General features: G+C 37.1%; 1 protein-coding gene across 12 annotated transcripts in view; it reads right to left on the reverse strand.

Moving 5' to 3' along the window:
- Positions 1-19,066, reverse strand: part of LOC119505042 (zinc finger protein 510-like) — a 122,963-nt gene that overhangs the window by 39,400 nt on the left and 64,497 nt on the right. For 6 of the 12 annotated variants that reach the window (XM_037797750.1, XM_037797749.1, XM_037797748.1 and 3 more), the window contains exons 4-5: positions 13,988-14,114; positions 13,675-13,770 (exon numbers count right to left, since the gene is read on the reverse strand). In XM_037797750.1, coding sequence (XP_037653678.1) covers positions 13,675-13,770; positions 13,988-14,114 — 223 coding nt within the window. Of the gene's footprint in view, positions 1-4,062; positions 6,668-13,674; positions 13,771-13,987; positions 14,115-19,066 lie in introns of those variants that run through there. The other 6 variants (XM_037797741.1, XM_037797743.1, XM_037797740.1 and 3 more) reach the window with 3 other exon arrangements.

Consider the following 19,066-nt stretch of genomic DNA (forward strand, 5'->3'; position numbering starts at 1 on the left):
TCAATATTATATTTGTTATAAAAGTTTTTCTACGTTAAGGATGTTCCTTTCTACATAAAATTGGGTGATGGTTTTTATCATGAAGTGTACTATCAAATCCTTTTTCTGCTTCAGTTAAGATCATGTTTTTATTTTACTCTATTAATACTATGAACTTCATATTCAAAAGTTTGGTTTTCTTTTCAGCCAATTTTGTAATTTTATACTTTTCTAGGGAATTATACCACTTGTCTTGGTTACACTGGCTTTATGCCTGCAGTTATCCCCGTCCCCGCCTTTGATCTGTATTTTATTTCTTTCCAATCTCACTCCTTTCTTGATGATTCTTGCCCTGATGTCTTTCTATATTGATCTTTTCAAAGAATCAAGGCTGTTAAAAAAATCTTCTTCCAAGAATTCTTGGTGTTTTGTTCCTCCCATCTTTTACTTTGCGTTCCCTTCTACCCTTTTCCTCACATTTTTTTTTATTAGGTGAATGACCAAGTTATAATTCCCTCTTCGTTCACATATGTTCAGGTCACCTGTTCCATTTTTTAGAAGCACCCTTCCTTGACCCTGCTACCACCTCATACTACTGTCATCTCTCATTGCCTTCCATCAAGCTCCGTTTTCTTATTTGGCGCCTTCAAACCAGACTTGGATCCTCACCCTCCTAACATTGTTTCCTGGGAAACATTAAAATACTGAGATCCAGATCCTACCCCCAGATATTTTGATGTAATTGCTCTGAACTGTGGCCAAGACAAGGGAGAGACTGTTGTCCCATTAAAAAAAAAAAGAAATCCATTTTCTCCTTTACCACATGTAAAATGCTATTGGTAGAAGGCTAGAATATATTATTTATTTTGGGCCTCCAGGGGGACCTCTAGAATATATTATTTATTTTGGGCCTCCAGGGGGACCTTTGATATGAGAAAAAAAGGTGTTGCATATCTGGGAAAAAGAAACAAACATGGAAGGAAGAAGATGTACAGGTTGTTGTGATGCCTCTTCTATTGTTACATCTGTGGTTAGATCCCCAAATCTGACCTAAAAACCTTTCTCCTTGGAAATGCAAGGACTGTGATTTTGGAAGTAAAAGTGAGGGGAATTACTGGTAAAAAGGATTCAAGGAATGACCACAGGAACCACCTCCTTTGCCTGCACATTTAGTTGAATGTGAAAATTTGCTTTACCATTTTTATGGTTTTACAAAATTGTGTGGATTGGTACTTACAAAAATGATTGTGGAAGCAAAGTTAAAAAATCAGATGCCTGCAGTCTTCAGTGAGAATGAAAAACTGATTACATATGTATATATAATTCTGAGTTAGCAATCTGAAGATAAATTCTGTTTTGATTGACAAAGATCTGAAGATCAGTGCTATATATGTCTGAATATTAAGAACAAATAAAATGTTTCATTTAGCACATTTAGAAAATAACAAAAACAGAAATGTCTGTGAGTGGGGAGTCCATACCAATAATCTCCAGAATCAAAAGGAAAAGACTCTGAATTTCACTTTTATAGTTGTGTGATCAAGAACTATTTCTGAGTGCCTAATACGTAAAGGCACTGTTTCATACGCTTGAGATATAAGAACAAAATAGCCAAAATTTCATGCCCTCATGGAGGATTTTCTATCTTAGCTTGAATACCTCAATTAGGCAGGCAGATACAAAATTGATTCCTGTGTGGTCTTCAGATGCAGAATCAATCTGCTGGAATAACTGACCATGACCTGGTAAGGAGGGTCCACTGGGCAGGGAGGGGGAGGGAACATTCATGACTCCTGAAGAGACTGTGGCCTCTACTTGATGTTATTGTATATGGAGAGGAGTCCCAAGCCTATCCCAGTAAAGGAAGAGCAGGAAAAGCCTGAGTTTCCAGTCATGGGACTTAGGCACCTGGCCTCCCAGTGAATGACTGAGGTTACCTAGGTGAACTGGTTCCACCCTGGTAGGTACCCGATTCTGAATTTAATTGCAAATCCAATCATAAACATAACCAAAAAATTATATTTAAATCCAATCATAAATATAAAATTTTATTTAAAAAGGAGGGGGATGATTGTAACTAACTTATTGAAGAAAAAGTATTTGAGGAAATATTAGAGAGACAATTTTTAAAAATCACAAAACATTGGCTTTATAATATATTATATTACAAAAACAGAGTAATTAAGTATTGATGTTTTGATTCTCAAGGAGTCAAAATACTTAATGGACTTTTATACCATCAATCTGCCTGTCATGTCAGCTTCTCTCAATGTGCAATCTTATTTTATTCCATTGTAGATACATTTTCTTGGTAGAGCTGCTGGCAGTTCTCGTGTCATTATGAAACTATCTGTGATGCCACAGCATTTCCAAAGTCTCTTATCCAAAGTTGATTCAAATACCCTTCTGTGAAACATTCTCAGGCCAGAAGAATGAAATAGTTTGGCCCACATGAGGCACATGCCATCCCTCTTGTCACAAAGGGTGATGTGTTCTTAAATGAATTTTGGGAAGGGGTGCTAATCAACCATATGCAACATCTTTATAAAAGGTAATTTCACATAAGAAGAAGATATTTAAAATTAGTGGGAAAGGAGTAAAATAATGAAGTGGTATATGGAATACTGGCTGTACACCCAGAGGGAATAAATGGCAGATTCTTCAATCAGGTTATTAAAGGAAGCATCAGATATATGGAGACCTTTACTTTTTACCCAACCTTAGACGGTATTTTGCCATACCAGTATAATAATGGATCCAGATGGAAATGGTGGCAGTCTGGCCAGTGAAGGTATCAGTCTCATTAGAGAACAGTTTCTTAACATGGGTATCTAGATGAGAGACCTAGGTGGTGTTCTCAGCAGCCCTGATTTTTTCCCCAAAACTCACAGCCCCAGTAGGGATGTTTTTAGTCTATCAAGCTATACATAGTTTTCCAGTTTGCACTCCAAACAGCTAGGCTACTAGCAAGAACCCAAGATTCAATAAAAATATTACTAGGTTCAACAAGAAGAGTATTGGCCAGAGGTGAGATCACCCTGAAAGGAGTAGCCACATCCATTTTTGGGTCTGCATACTGGCACAGAATTAAAGTCACAGTATCACAGCTTCAGCTTAGCAAAACCATCACTGAATGAGGCACAGGTAGATAGGGGATCCTCTGTGAATTTACAGCTTTACTGACCCAGTGGCTTTGCTTAAGGCAGTCAACTGGAGGATAAATATCCCCTCACAGTGTAGCTGCTATTCTTCAATGTAAAGGCAACATACCCCTGGGGCTAGGACAGCTGTGTATTTGGATATACCATTTACATTGCATAAGAAAGGTTTTTTGGGTCCTTCCTTCTTTGTCATTGGTCTGAGATGACACACCAGAAAATCAGAAGAGGTTACAAGTCTCTGTGAGTCATGTGTCTAGAGTCTAAAGAGCTCAAGAGTATAAGCTAATAGCTGCTTTTCAGAGGTGTGTATCTGTAGCCATCCCAGAGAATCACCCTAGGGCCACCTTGGCCACAGGCTGCCTCCTTTTGCTAGAGGTTCCAGTTAGAGAGTTGATGCTTCAAATGGTCAACAAAGTGGGCTGACCTCAAAGGTAACTTCTTTAAAAGCAACTCTTTCTGTTTTGGTGAATTCCCTCTATGACTTACAGGACAGAAAGTACAGCATATAACATTAATTCTTTCCACACTGTAAGATGTAGAGGCAACCACAGTATGTTGCACAGGCCCAAAGGGTCTGATCCATGATGCATTCCCTTCCCTACTGTGTTCTGAACCCAAACCCCATTAGTTGAATCCATGTGCCCATCCCCTCCACATGAGAAAATTTAAGATGTTGATGTGGGAACTTGTATCCAAATGAGCCATAAGTTTGAGTCCCTCCCCAGCATACTGGAGTTGGTGCCAATGGCGTTTGATTCCCTTTGGTGACAGTCAAACCTCGTTCTTCTTAAAGCAGATGAAGCTGGGGTATATAAATGTATTAGGAATTGTGGGAGGAGTGTGGCTTTGTGCCATTGAGCAAGACATTTACTTTTGGTTTTGAGCTGCATGGTGGCTGTTTATCATTTAATGACAACAAAAATTCCAACATTTTATATTCAACCAGAACTATTTATTGAGTGATGTCTTCATTACAGGTATAATCTTTTTCATTACATCAAAAAGATATCTCATCTATAAATTTTGATGATCTTGAGGGACTCAACTCAACAAGTCACTACTACTGCTTGTGTCCTCTGGCTGACTCAAGATTGGCTTAAACAGTGGTTTTGTATCCCCGCAGAAAAGGAATGGTTAAACTGCTACAGTAACAAATAGACTCAAACATTTAAGAGCCCAACAGAATACAAGGTTATTTCTTACTCAGAAAATGTTTAAGTGGTGAAGATCTGGAAGAAGAGAATTCTGTTCCACATCTTTTCTCAGAGATCCTGTCTTCTTTCACCTTGTGCTGTGCCATGTGAATGCACAGCAACCAAGTTTGTCTTTAAAGTAATTTCCACTTTGTTATGAAAGGGGACTGGAAATCTGTGAGGGAAGTCTTTTGATGTATCTCAAAGTGGCATTCATCCTTGGCTTCCACATTCCCCTCGCCAGTCACTTGGATGAAAGGGAGAAATACAGATTAACTATGTGCCTAGAGGAGAAAGAAATGGCTACCAGTGAAGAAATCACGAGTCTACGGGATGGGTGCAAGTTATCTAATAGACTATGAATTAATTAAGAAAGACATTTTATAGTATATTGAAAAAAAAAACAGAAATATGAGAGACTTCCCTGACATATTCTGAGGGTTGCTTTTTAGACAGAATCCTTCCTACATTCATCATATTAATGGGCATTCTCTACACTGAATTCTCTGAGGTACTGTGTTTACTTCTGGGACAGTTACTGCACTTTCACTAAATTCAGTTGGTTTCTCCCATGTGTGAGTTCTCTAATGTCAAATGGATGGTCCTTTGGACAGGATTTTTCACATTTATTACATCAATGGGATCTCACCCCTTCCTGAACTCTTTGGTACACATGTAGGGTTGACTAATTATACAACTTTCCATATTGATTACATTCATAAGATTTCTCCCTACTGTGAGTTTTCTGATGTATTCTAAGATTTGATTTCTGCCCAAATGTTTTCCCACAATTATTACACTGAAAGGGTTTCTCCCCTGTATGAATTCTCTGATGGTCACTAAGGATAGCTTTCCGGACAAACTTTTTCCCACATTCATTACATTTAAATGGTTTCTCTCCTGTGTGAATTCTGTAGTGAACTCTGAGGGTTGAAGTCCGGGCGAACGTCTTCTCACACTCATTACATTTAAACGGTTTTTCCCCTGTGTGAGTTTTCTGATGTTGAATTAGATGGTCTTTTCGCCAGAAGGATTTGTTACAATCATTACATTGATAAGTTTTCTCCCCATTGTGAGTTCTCTGATGTATTCTGAGGTTTGATTTCTGGCCAAAAGTTTTCCCACATTCACTACACTGAAAGGATTTCTCCCCCGTGTGAATTCTGTAATGATCTCTGAGGGTTGATTTCTGAACAAAGGTTTTCCCACATTCAAAACATTCATAGGGTTTCTCCCCTGTGTGAATTCTCTGATGTCCCCTGAGGGTTGACTTCTGGACAAAAGTTTTCCCACATTCATTACATTTATAGGGTTTTTCTGCTGAATGAATTCTCTGATGTGTACTGAGGTGCGATTTCTGGGAGAAAGCTTTCCCACATATACTACATTCAAATGGTTTCTCTCCAGTGTGAGTTCTCTGATGTTGAATGAGATGTCCTTTTTGCCAGAAGGATTTCGCACATTCATTACATTTATAGGGTTTTACATCTGAGTGAATTCTCTGGCATACTTTGTGGGTTGATATCTGATAGGAGTTTCCATTTTTGTTATATTCAAAGGAATTATCTCCATGTTGTGTTCTGGCATTACATTCAAGTGGAGCATCTTTTGTGACAGATTTCTGAGGCCGAGGGAAGTGTGACTTCCTGCTGAAATTATTTCCACTTACATTACATTCATAATGTTCCACAGCCATGAGAAATTTATTGTATTTCAAAAGGGCTGAATTATCACAGGAAGATTTCCCACATTGGCTCAGATGAGAGCATTTCTCCCCTGGGGTAGTTTTCTTGTGGTCAAAGAGAGTTTTCTTTTCATGATTTTCTCTAAATTCATCAAGTTTATAGGATTTCTCTTGTGTTTGAGAGTTCTTATGTGCAATACAGGCAGCCTTGTTATGGATGGCTTTTCCAAATTCCTTATGTTCAAAAACTTTTGCTAAACTTTGAAATTTTTGATGTTCAGTAAGATCTTCCTCATAACTGAGGGCTTTCACGTTTTTATTATATCCACAAAATTTATCTCCAAGGTGAGTTCTCTCAAACTTATTATTGAAAGGCAAATTCTCACATCCACTAAAATAATTGGCTTTCTTTGTGGAATGGTTTCTCTTATTAATGATAAATTCAGAATAATTTTGTAAATTCATTTCCTGGGAGTCATATTTACAGGATATTTTTGTTGAAGGAATAGAAGGTATGCGCAGATTAAATGGTTTCCCCAAAACATTCTCTTTCTCTTTAGTCAATGTTTTATTATTTATAAATATTCCTTCCTGCAAGAGGTTTTCTTTGATTTTGTTGTTCCTCTTGGTCAGGTCATCAACTCGGTAATCTTATAAAACAGAAAAATTGAAAACATATTAAAAGTCTTACATTTCATATGTGTTGTGAATATATATTCTCTGATAATCCCTCCTTTTAAGAAATAATATTGATACAATGAAAAATGGGGGACGAAAATTGTAATGAACACATCTGTACTTGGTATTTGATAATAAGATTCTCCCACCGGGGTAGAAAAGGGGGAAAACGGACAATAGAAATTGAGTTTTACAGGAGTGCTTATTTTAGGGAGCAGGAAAATCAGAAAATGGCATGAAAACAAAAAGAACTATAAAATTATGTAGAGTATCAAGAAAAATCAGGCGATAACAGTGTTCATGTGATAGGCCCAAGAGAGGAAAGTTCTGGTCTCAGGACGTCAATTACAGTCTAGCTCTAGATTACATCAGTAGACTACTCACTAATGTGCAGACTTCCAATCTGATAACCTATTTCCATTCTACCTTTCAACATCAATTTAAATTCACAATAGCACCAAGTTTATCATGAATAAACAGAGAATCTTATAGCTGAAGCTTTAACGCATTTACGGCTGTGATTCACAGAAACAAAAAAGCACAAAACTGATCGTAGGAAAATCCATCATTACAATAAACAAGACTAACTGCACAATGCTGGCCATCGTACCTTTCCTGTATTCTATCAGAATTGCATAAGTGAACCTGACCATGCCAGCCTAAGTTTCCACATTTCAATGTGCTCACTTATTTCCTCAAACCAGTGTTTTCCTTGACACAAACCTAATCTTTTCTATTTATTTTGAGGGCCTGTTTTGGAAACTTTAAAAATATTCTTTATATTTATTTATAAAAATTCTTGTTGTACATTTTACTGCCCTCTGGCTACCCATGTGCAGTGAAACAATGTCAACTGTTTCTTAAAATCCTATTCTTCGAAGTAATCAACCTTGCATCTTTTCCTATATAGTCTTTAAAATTATAATCATGGTTAAAGCCCTTTTCAGTTAATACGTAATATCTCAATCATCTGGGGATCATCTGAGGGTCATCTTCTAATTATTTTTCTTTGGACTTTGTTATATATTCTTGTTTCCTTCAAGTCTAGTAATGGTTTACTGTGTGCAGGACGTTCTGTGTAAAAAGTTCTCATAGGCCATTGCTTACGTGATATATATTGCAGAAGACATGGTGTCTCCTTTCCTCTGTTAGGGAGAGCCAGTTGAGTAGTGAGATGATCAAGTCAAGATTAAGTAAAAATCAAGGTAGGACAGGGCTGGGTTAAGAGTTTTAGTATACAATTTAAGTCTATTTCTGATTTTGGAGTTCGGGCATCCCATTTTTCTGACTGAGTACCTAACATGTATTGTTCTCCACCCTGAACCACTGTGGTAGAGCAAACTCTGCCTTTCAAAATCCTCCATAGAAACCCTTCCAGTTTTCACATTGCAGAGTTTCAATATCTGGCAAAGTTCTTAAGAGAGAAGAGAGATGGAATCTTTGAATCAGGCTTCTCATCCCTGTGGTTGCTTGTGTCTTAAGAAGAGCAAGACCGCAGATGATTTTAATCTTTTAGAAGCTAGTTCCCTTACCTCCTCTGCAATCCCCAAACTCATGTAAAAGCCTTGCTGGATTCTCTTTCTCCTGGCATTACTATCAGTCTACACTGCACTCAAGCACCTAACTAGCAAATACCCCCCATGAAAATATTGGCAGGCAATCCTTACTTCACTTTGAAATAATCCTCTTTCTAGAATTTTAGTTCACCTAGTTTTTGTGGCTTCCACAGTTGACTCTCATGTCTTTAATACAGCTTTTCAAAAAATTGATCAGCTTTTTCTAGTTCCTGCAGCAGGGCTGCCATGATCTAATACATCCTTCCCAGAAACATAACCATACTTTTCACAGCTCTGCTTAACAACTCACTCTATTTCAACTATTCTGAGACATACAGTTTTTACATTTACTATCACAGAAACCAAGATTCATCTTATATCTGATAGCATGTTATAGTTTAACGGATATTTTCACTTAGGGATATATAGAATGGTGTTCTAGTTTGCTAATGCTGCCAGAATGCAAAACACCCGAGATGGACTGGCTTTTATAAAAAGGGGGTTTATTTGGTTACATAGCTACAGTTTTAAGGCCATAAAGTGTCCAAGGTAACACATCAGCAATCGGATACCTTCACTGAAGGATGGCCAATGGTATCCGGAAAACCTCTGTTAGCTGGGAAGGCGTGTGGCTGGCATCTGCTCCAAAGTTCTGGTTTCAAAATGGCTTTCTCCCAGGACGTTCCTCTCTAGGCTACAGTTCCTCAAAACTGTCACTCTTAGCTGCACTTGGGATATTTGTCCTCTCTCAGTTTCTCCGGAGCAAGAGTCTGCTTTCAACGGCTGTCTTCAAACTGTCTCTCATCTGCAGCTCCTGTGCTTTCTTCAAAGTATCCCTCTTTGCTGTAGCAGCTTGTTCCTTCTGTCTGATCTTATATAGTGCTCCAGTAATTTAATTCAGACCCACCCTGAATGGGTGGGGCCAACACCTCCATGGAAATTATCCAATCAGAGTCATCCACAGTTGGGTGGGGTGCATCTCCACAGAAACACTCCAAGAATTACAATATAATCAACACTGATATGTCTGCCCACACAAGATTACATGAAAGATAATGGCGTTTTGGGGGACATAATACATTCAAACTGGCACAAATGGTTTATATAATTAATGCCTTTTCCCATTTTATGAAATATTGCAAACATTCCCTATTAAAGGCAGACACTTTATATTTCAAGCAGTTTTGCTCTCCTACAGCCTATACTTCTGGAGATGCTACTACAGCTCTGATTTCTTTTAAACTTCCATGAGTAGAAATTAAATAATTGACTCACACATAGTATAAACAACAGTTATTTGGAGACCATTCCCAAACATAACTGCTAAGTAAGAACTAACAATGATGTGTATTAGGCATATGTATTTACAATAGATTCTATGACAATTATTTCAAATGAATAAATATGAACAATTTCTCCCCTATCCTTGCAGTTAAATGACTGTAATATAGTATATATATATGAAACACCAGAGTAGGAGAATGAAATAGAGGACACTCTCTGCAGTGGATCGTAATTCTTATGAGTAAAAAAAGTTCACTTATGGGTTTCCAAACTTTGACAATGTTGACATTTTGGGCTGATAATTCTTTATTCTGGGGGACTGTCCTATAGTATCAAATATCAGGGTGGATGATGAAGTGTTAGATTATGTGGTACAGCCACTTTGGAGATAGGAAACTGGGCTTAAAATTTAATATGTATAATACCAACAATAATGGTAATGGCAGGAAGCTTCTACTAGAAGACAGACATAATTCTAAGCACTTTTAATTTATGAATACATTAAAGTCTTTGGAGAGGAAAAGTTTCCAGTGTTTTAAGGGGTACTGCAAGGAAGAGTAGCATATATATTTCAGGAGGCGGGAACAAATGGCATCTGGTATGAGTATAGAAATGAAAACATCGATTTAGTTTTGTCAATTAGTGCCAGATAAACCAAATATTTGTATAAAAATAAAAGCTGAATTCTAACTAGAAATTATAGTAATCAAATGAGGAGAAATGACAGGCCTGGTTCTGGGTGTTGTTCATGGACTGAGAATACGAGGGTATGTAGGAGACAATTTTCCAAATAAAACAACAGGATTTGTGGAGACATCATTAAGGGAAGATGAAAAATATTCAAAGACTTAAAGTAACTTTTATGGCAGCTATGGAAGCAGAAAGATGATAGCACAGATTAAGGTAGAAGTAGGAAAAGTAAGGATGTATGATTTATGAGAGAGAAATTTGTTTTTGGTTTCTGCCATACTGTAAATGAAAGAACTCCACTGTCAAAGATTAAGAAGTCTCACATGCAGGTTAAAGATGGGACTACAGTTCTGGTGGGACACACACCCATGAGGTGACTATTTTGCAGGTATAGTAGACTGCTGGCTACACTGATGGCCCCCAATTCATCAAGACTCCCAGTATCCAGGCCCTTGTGAAGTCCCCTCTAAAACTGACTCAGGCATCCATAAAGTGACATGCTTTGACCACTGGGACATAAGCAAAGGTGACATAAGCAAGAGGCCAGCAGTTGCACATTGGGGCTTCCTCTTTTGGATCTCTGAGACCACGATTCTGTGACAAAGCCCTAAATGAAGGGCCATGTGGAGAGAGAGCCAAGTGTCCCTACTATTCCAGACATTCCATATGAGGCCCTAGACGATCCTGCCATAGGTCAAGAACCCAGATGATGGCAGCAACATGAGTAAACTCAGGTGCGAGCAGGAGGAGAACCACCTTGCTGAGCCCAGCTGAAAATCCAAACTGAATAAATGGGTGCTTTAACTCACTAATTTGTGTGCAAAGATTATTCCACAGTAATAGGAAGCATAAGACAAATCTGTTCTGCCATTAAATCCAAGGTGAGATGGACAGTAGGAAGAATGAACAGGGATAAAAACATTTTGTGGATGACTGGACATACTGGAATTTCATTTCAGGTGTAAGGGGAAAATAGGAAATGATTCAATTTCAACAAACAATTGTGAGATCATTTCACAGTGAAGAAGGAAAATAAAGTGGAATTAAACTAAACAAATTGCATTGTTAGAAGCTTAATTTTGTGATAAATATGAACGGAAAGAAGTTAAAATAGTTGTCCATATTGTCTCAGGTCCCTCTTCTATATTTTTTCTATTTAAACTTGATACACACATAAGTACAGATGTAAGATGTAAGTAACTTAGTAACTTAAAATTCAAATACCCAGAAACCCCAATCTGCTTAGGATCATTAACATATTTGAATCTACCTGGATATGCCTCATCTATCCTGTCTCCCTTTCCAACCCCACATGTAACTCCATCATTTATAGTTCTACCATATTTTTTGATGCAAAAAACAACAGCCAGTTTAGTTTTTACTGTGTATGAGCATTATTATTATGGTATTACTGTTACATATAGTTTTCTGAGATTTGTTTTTGCCTATGTATTTTGATTTTTAGGTTTATCCCTGCTCTTTCATTTAGACAGCACACTATATGAAAGCACAGTAATTTATTTTTTAGTTCCCTTTTAGTAACACATTGAGATCATTTTTAGTTACTTGTTTTTACATGTAATGTTGACATAGACCCCATCATTCCTGGAGATCATATGCAAAACTGTTTCTAGAGTATATAAGCCTGGGAGTGGAACTGCTGGGTCACAGGGAATGAACATATTCACTTTAAGGATAATGCCCACCTCCTTCCCCAGGTCACTGTGCCAATTTACACTGCTCCCTGCCTTGTGAAATTCTTTTCATACATTATACTGTGTACCATCACTCACTGGGTAATGTCAGACTTCTTAATCTTTAACAACTTATTACCCACTGAGTCCTAAGTGTACAATGAGTTGTGTATATATTCACAACTCACTATAACATGCAATCACAGCTGCCAAATTACTGATAAGATCATGAATATGCAGAATAGCTACTTGTACTTTCTTTTCTGAAAAATGGCTGATGGTTTTCAGCCAGTTTCTTTTGAAGTATTTGCTTTTAAAATGTAATTTTTATGATTTTCAACATTTAAAAAGCATTTATTGATTTCCAACTGTGACAAATTTTTATCCAACCCATGCGGTTGAAAAAGTAAAGAAAACAGGAAAAATCCTTAGTTTTATTGCCTTTGTACCCACAGGAAGACAGACAAAAAAATATAAGCAACCAATATTATGTTAGATGGTGAGAAGTGCTCTGGAGATGAATAAAGCAGGCAAGGGGAAGAGATGAGGTATCTGGTGTGGGGGGTGCAATTTTAAATGGGGTATCATGAAGGCCTTTACTGCAACTGATGACATTTAAGAAAAGTTCAAATTGTTGAGTGTGAAACAATATACATGTGTCTAAAGCTCTTATGTGTAATATGCATTTAGCAACACTAAGTGTTTAGAAAACACTTAGGGGATTAGAAACCAAGTCAAGAAACAGAACACAAATGGCTCTGCAAAAAAAACATATTTATTATCTCTGCCTGGTTACAACCTGTGCATGCTTAGAGTGCACCTCTCTCCTAATATTTATGTAATCATTTCTTTGCTTTTATTTATAATTTCGCCATCAAAATGAATTCCTAAAAATGTAGTGGAGTTTCTTCCTGTTTCTGACCTTTATATAAATGTCATCATATGGGCATGCTTTTCCTTGTGGTTTCTCTTGCTTAATATGTACATAAGCATTCAACAAGTTTTCCTGTAACTGCATAATTGTCCATTAAAGAATATAACTGTTTCTCCTTTCTATTGTCAATGATCGTGATTTTTGGCAATTATAAATAATATTGTCCCAGGTATTGTTTTATGCATCCTAGAGAGTATAGGCACACTTTTCTGTAGGGTATAATTAGGAGAGTTATTGCATGGGTATGGGGTACACATGACTTGACTTTTAACTAGATAACATCTTCCTGATTTCAAAGGGGTTCTACCAGTCTCCGACATTTTCACATCCTCACTGGCACTTGGCATTGCCAGATGTGTTAATCTCATATTTTGCAGTATCTCACTGTGATTGATTTTTGCATCTACCTCAAAACTAATGAGGTTGAACACATTTCATGGCCATTTGGTTATCACTGAATGTCCTATCATAGTCTTTTCTTATTTTTCAATTGTGTTGCCTACCTTTTCCCACATTCACTTAGAAAAGTTGTGTGTATTTTTCAGGATGATTACCCTTTCTGGGTTATCTGAACTATATATGTACTCTGCCACTCTGTGGATTATCTTTTCACCCTTTAATGTTTTCATTCTATTAATGATATCTTACGAACAAAGTTCTTAATTTTAACATCACCAAGTTTATCACGTTTTCTTTTGATTGGTGCTTTTTGTGAACCTTCTAAAAATAATCCTGGAAAACAAAGGTGTTCTCCGTGTAGATGATCTTCCGGACACTAGGCACCTCTGCAGGATGCTTTCTGAAAGTGCTCAGTAACTCACCTGGGTAGCTCGGGTTTGAGAACTGCTTCTCTAAGAACCAAGGCTCTTCTCCTTGCTCCAACTTGAAGACCACCTCCGGTTTGAAAATACAGAACCCTATAACAGGGAAATTGAGTGTGTACATCAGACACATGAGCCTTTTGGTTTCCACAACTGGAAGAAGACAAGGTTTCAGAAGGGTTCAATTACTTTAGACAACCAAATGAAAAGACTGATATCACTGAAGTCTAAATTAAGTATTCATGTGTAATGGCAAAATTTACAGGAAATGCCTTCTATAGAGTGCATGTGTACATGATGCAAACGTGCTCACCCACTGAGACGAGGTGGCTGTAGTTCTCCAGCATCACATCTCGGTACAGGGCCCTCTGGACAGGGCCCAGGTGCTGCCACTCCTCCTGGGTGAACTCCACAGTGATGTCCTTGAATGACACAGATGCCTATAAGAAGACATTTCTGTTCAGTCTGAAGGAGTCACAATAAAGTAGTAATAGAAAATATAAACGAAAACTATTCTTATGCTATTTTAAAAAAAAACTTAAAGGAAACAACAGAGTGGTATATGGGAAAAACTACCCATTGCATATTAGAGACTATATTTAAGAGCAGTAACTTATCAGTACTACTATAATATTAGGGCTGAATAATTTTGGGTGGATAAGAACCTTTGGGATATTTTGAGTTATGACAATTATTTAAAATTAAGAGTGATGATGACTGTACAATTAAGTGAAGATATTGTGGGACACAGATATATGCTATGTAAAATTAGGAACCCCCTACTTAGTAAGTCAAGCCCTCGATCTTGGGGCTTGCTCTTGTGAAAGCTATAGCTGTAAAAGGGAGGCTAACTGTACCTATAATTAAGCCTAAGAGACACCTCCAGAGAACTTCTTTTGTTGCTCAGCTGTGGCCTTTCTGTCTCTAAGCCCAACACTGTAAATAAATTCATTAAACTACCCCTCTCATGGAGAGTGAATCTCCCTGGGGACATGGGACACAACTCCCAGGAATGAGCCCGGCCCTGGGACTGAAAGGGATTGAAAATGCCTTCTTGACCAAAAAGGGGAAAAGAAAGGTAACAAAATAAGGTTACAGTGGCTAAGAGATTTCAAATCAAGTTGAGAAGATATCCTGGATGTTGCTCTTATGCAAGCTCCAGCTAGATATCACAAATGCCCATAGTATGCCAAGCCCTAACCAACAGCAGTCGTGAAATGGCTAGGTCCCTATGTGAGACTCTGTAAAAGTTTCACTCATTAACCTTATTTCTCAGAAACTTAACTCATCCATAGTGTTCCTATGCCATATAAGTCCCAAATCCCAGAGGCAACAGCCTCTTCAGGAACATCAACCAGATGTAGCCCTCTTCCCCATAATGTCAACACCTCTTTTCCATATGTACAAGTTAGGGTGGTCACTACCTAGACATCCCTGAAGATCGAGAAAGTGATTAAGTGAGACGAAGGGGAAGCAGCAGACAAGATAGGATTTAACAAAGGTTTATAAATGCTGAATCTTTATATAAACATTTTCTTTCTTTTTTTTTTTTTTTTCAGATGCTAGGCTATTAGAATACCTAGAAGGAAATAACTGAAATGGTGGAACTCTAACCTATGACATTCCTTGAAAATTGCTCCCTAACTACTTGTTAAATGGTAAGGTTATCACTGTTCTGTATACATATTTCACAATAAATGTAAGGAAAAAAAAAATCTTGAAAGGAAATGATTATAAAGAATGCCTGTTTTGGTCTTAATTTTATCTTATACTTTGGTACTCAACTAGTAATAATGCTTATAATTATTTTGTATACCTTTATGAATTTTATACATGTATTGTCAATAAATATATTAGTAAAGGTATTCAAAAAAAAATTTTTAGCAAAAAAAAAAAATATGTCAATAAGCTTGGTACAGAGTTCATTCCACACCCCAACAGACTACTCTCAACATGCTCTACATCAGGAGTCAGCAAATTATAGCCTCTGGGCCAATTCCAGCTTGACATCTTTTTTTATGTTTTCTTGGAATATGGTGATGCTCAATCACTTATGTATTGACTGTGGTTGCATCTGTGCCAAAAGAACAGAACTGGAGAGTCCCATCAGAGACCATACAATTCTTGCAGCGGAAAATACTTAACTACCTGGCCCTCTGGAGAAAAAAAAAATTGCCAATCCTGAACTACATAATCCAATTAAAAAGACTTCCTAACTACGTTTAAAAAAACAACAAAGAAAACACATTTTATATAGAGAGATATAAAATGCAAAGGATGGAAAAATATACATGTAATCACTAACCAAAAGAAAGCTTATCTAGTCATGTTAATATCAAAAACAATAGATTTTAAGGTAAAAAAGTATTAAAAGATAAACAGTTTAACAATAAAATGTTCCTTTAAACAAGAATATATAAGAAAACTAAATTTGGATATACCTCTTCCAAATATATAAACAGAAGTTGACAGAAATGAGATAAACAAATGCAGAATTATAATTAGTGATTTTAACATTAAAGTAACTAACATTAAAGTAACTAACATCTATATCCTTACTAATTTTTAAAATTTTTTTTTAATTTAATTAATTTAAAAATTAATTTTCATTTTTTTAATTTTTTTAAAAAATTAGTAAGGATGTAGAACAGGGGTTGGGAAACAATAGTTTGAATGATGAAATCTGGCTCACTGTCTTGTTTTTAGAAGTAAAATTTTATTGAAACACAGCTGGTTCATTCATTTCTTGAACCGCTCTGGTAACTGCATTTGAGGGCAAACAACTAACCTGAGATCAGGAGAGACACAGGCTCCTGAAGAGAGAATTAGGACCTGCTCACTTGCTGAACTTGGAAAAGATGCCACCAAACTCCATATAACCCAACAAGAAGATAAAAGTAGAAAAATTTTCACAGCTGGCTAAAGGCCAAATGTGGGCTAAAGTGAGCATGTGAAGTCCCTGCGGGCTACAGACATAGCAGGGTTTTCACTGTCCTGTGGGATTTTCATTATGGAACCCAACCTGTTTGTCACAGAGGGGGCTGGTAAGATATCCATGAGAAGATCCCCCCGTGAAGCTGACTAGGGTAGGGGAAGAACAGTCACTGCCTAAATCTGCTCAGACCTAATGATTACCGATATTACAGAACAAAATAGTTAAGCTATGAAAGGAAAGTCGTCAAAACACATAACCTGAAGGCACTGGGGTTCCCCATTGTAGCAGAGGGAGCGCAATGGTGGCCGCTACCAGAATGCTGCTCAGACCCTATGTCTCTTAATAAGAAAAGCCTAAGACCAAGTCTGCCTGCCTAAGACTGAGGTTAATCAGAAGATCAGCCCAATTCCCATTATTTGGCCTATCAGGTGGTTCCTTAGAAGACCCCACATATAAGGCTGTCTTTATTTGACATGACTTCGGCACAACTGCTGTGAATTGCATTTTCCCAGGGGCATTACTGAAAAAAAAAAATCCACAGGCCATTGTTAAACATCATGTCTGCATTAGGCAGTTGATAAAAGTTAAGGCAAACAAGGGTCTCACCAAAAGACTTAAAAGGAAAAGCTGGAGAATGAGATGTACATAGAGCCTTGGAAAGCCCAGAAATACTCCTGGGAATCTAAATGGCCACACACATGGCCATGCTTGTGTGCAGGCTCAGGAAAGAACTCTCTTCTCTGGTTAATTTTAAGATTCTGTGTAAGGTGGAGTGAAGGCAAATATGGAGTTGTAAACTGCCGGGTTGAATACTGAAGGTGTGCCCTGAGATGCACATAGAGCTTTTTGGTCAAGAAAGGAAAAGTTATCAGTTGCAGGAAATCTCTGCCCACACTGCTGACCACTAGGCTAATAAAATAAGGACTTAAGTGGCCACCCACAGAAAAAACTACAGGTTTTATAGAATTAGTTCTAAAGAGTCACTAAACAAACAACCACCACACCTTGGCAGGGGGATAGATTCTGATTACCAGAGTTGTGACATTCTATTATTTTAAATGTCCAGTTTTCAAGAAAGAATTATGAGACATGCAAACATACACAAAGGTATGGTCCACATACTGGAAAAAATAAACTGTATGAAATTGTGTAGAAACTTTCCTTAAGGAAGAACAGACATTACACATACTAGACAAGACTTTAAATCAGCTATTTCAAATATATTCAAAGACGTAAAGAAAAACAATATATAAAGAACTGCAGTGGATTGAGTGGTGTAACAGTTTGGACATGTTTTTGGTGTTGGTCTGCATTCTGGTGGGTATGGACCAGTCGTAAATAAGATCTCTTCAAGATATTACTTAAACAACACACTCCTAAACAACCAGTGGGTCAAAGAAGAAATTGCAAGAGAAACTGCTAAATATCTACAGATGAATGAAACTGAGAAAACAACATATGAAAACTTGTGGGAAGCAGAGAAGGCAGTGCTGAGAGGGAAATTCATAGCTCTAAATGTATATATCAAAAAGCAAGAAACAGCTAAAACTAAAGACCTACCTGAATAACTGAATTGGCTAGAGAATAATCAGCAAAGTAACCCTAAAGCAAGTAGACAAAAATAAATAACAAAGATTAAAGCAGAAATAAATGAGCTGGAGAACAAAAAAAAACAATAGAATAAATAAAACCAAAAGTTGGTTCTTTGAGATCAACAAGATTGACCAACCCTTAGCTAGACTGATGAAATAAAAAAGACAGAATACCCAAATAAACAGAATCAGAAACAAGAAAGGGATAATTACTACAGCTTCTGAAGAAATAAACAAAAAAAAATCATAAGAGGATACTATGAGCACAAAGATAGACATATTGATCAATGGGATTGAATTGACAATTTGGAAACAGACCCCCAGATTTATGGTCAATTGATTTCTGATAAGCCCCAAATCCACTGAACTGGGACAGAACAGTGTCCTCAAGAAATGGGGCTGTGAAAACTGGATATCCATATCCAAAAGAATGAAAGAGGACCCCTACCTCACACCCTATACACTCAAAGTGGATCAAAGACCTCAATATCAGAGACAGTACCATAAAACTCCTAGAAGATAATGTAGGGAAACATCTTCAATACTTAGTATTGGGAGGTCACTTCTTAGACCTTACACTCAAAGCTCAAGCAATGAAACAAAAAATAGATCAAAAGCTTCTGCACCTCAAAGGAATTTGTCAGAAAGGTGAAAAGGCAGCCAACTCAATAGGAGACAGTATTTGGAAACCTTGTATCTGATAAAGCCTGATATCTTGCATATATAAAGAAATCCTATAACTCAACAATAGTACAAATAGCCCACCTATAAAATGGGCAAAAGATATGAAAAGTTATTTCTCTGAAAAGGAAATATAAATAGCTAAAAAACACACGAAAAAACATTCAACTTCATTAATCATTAG

Source organism: Choloepus didactylus, chromosome 10 (assembly GCF_015220235.1).
Source record: "Choloepus didactylus isolate mChoDid1 chromosome 10, mChoDid1.pri, whole genome shotgun sequence".
NCBI lineage: Eukaryota > Metazoa > Chordata > Mammalia > Pilosa > Megalonychidae > Choloepus > Choloepus didactylus.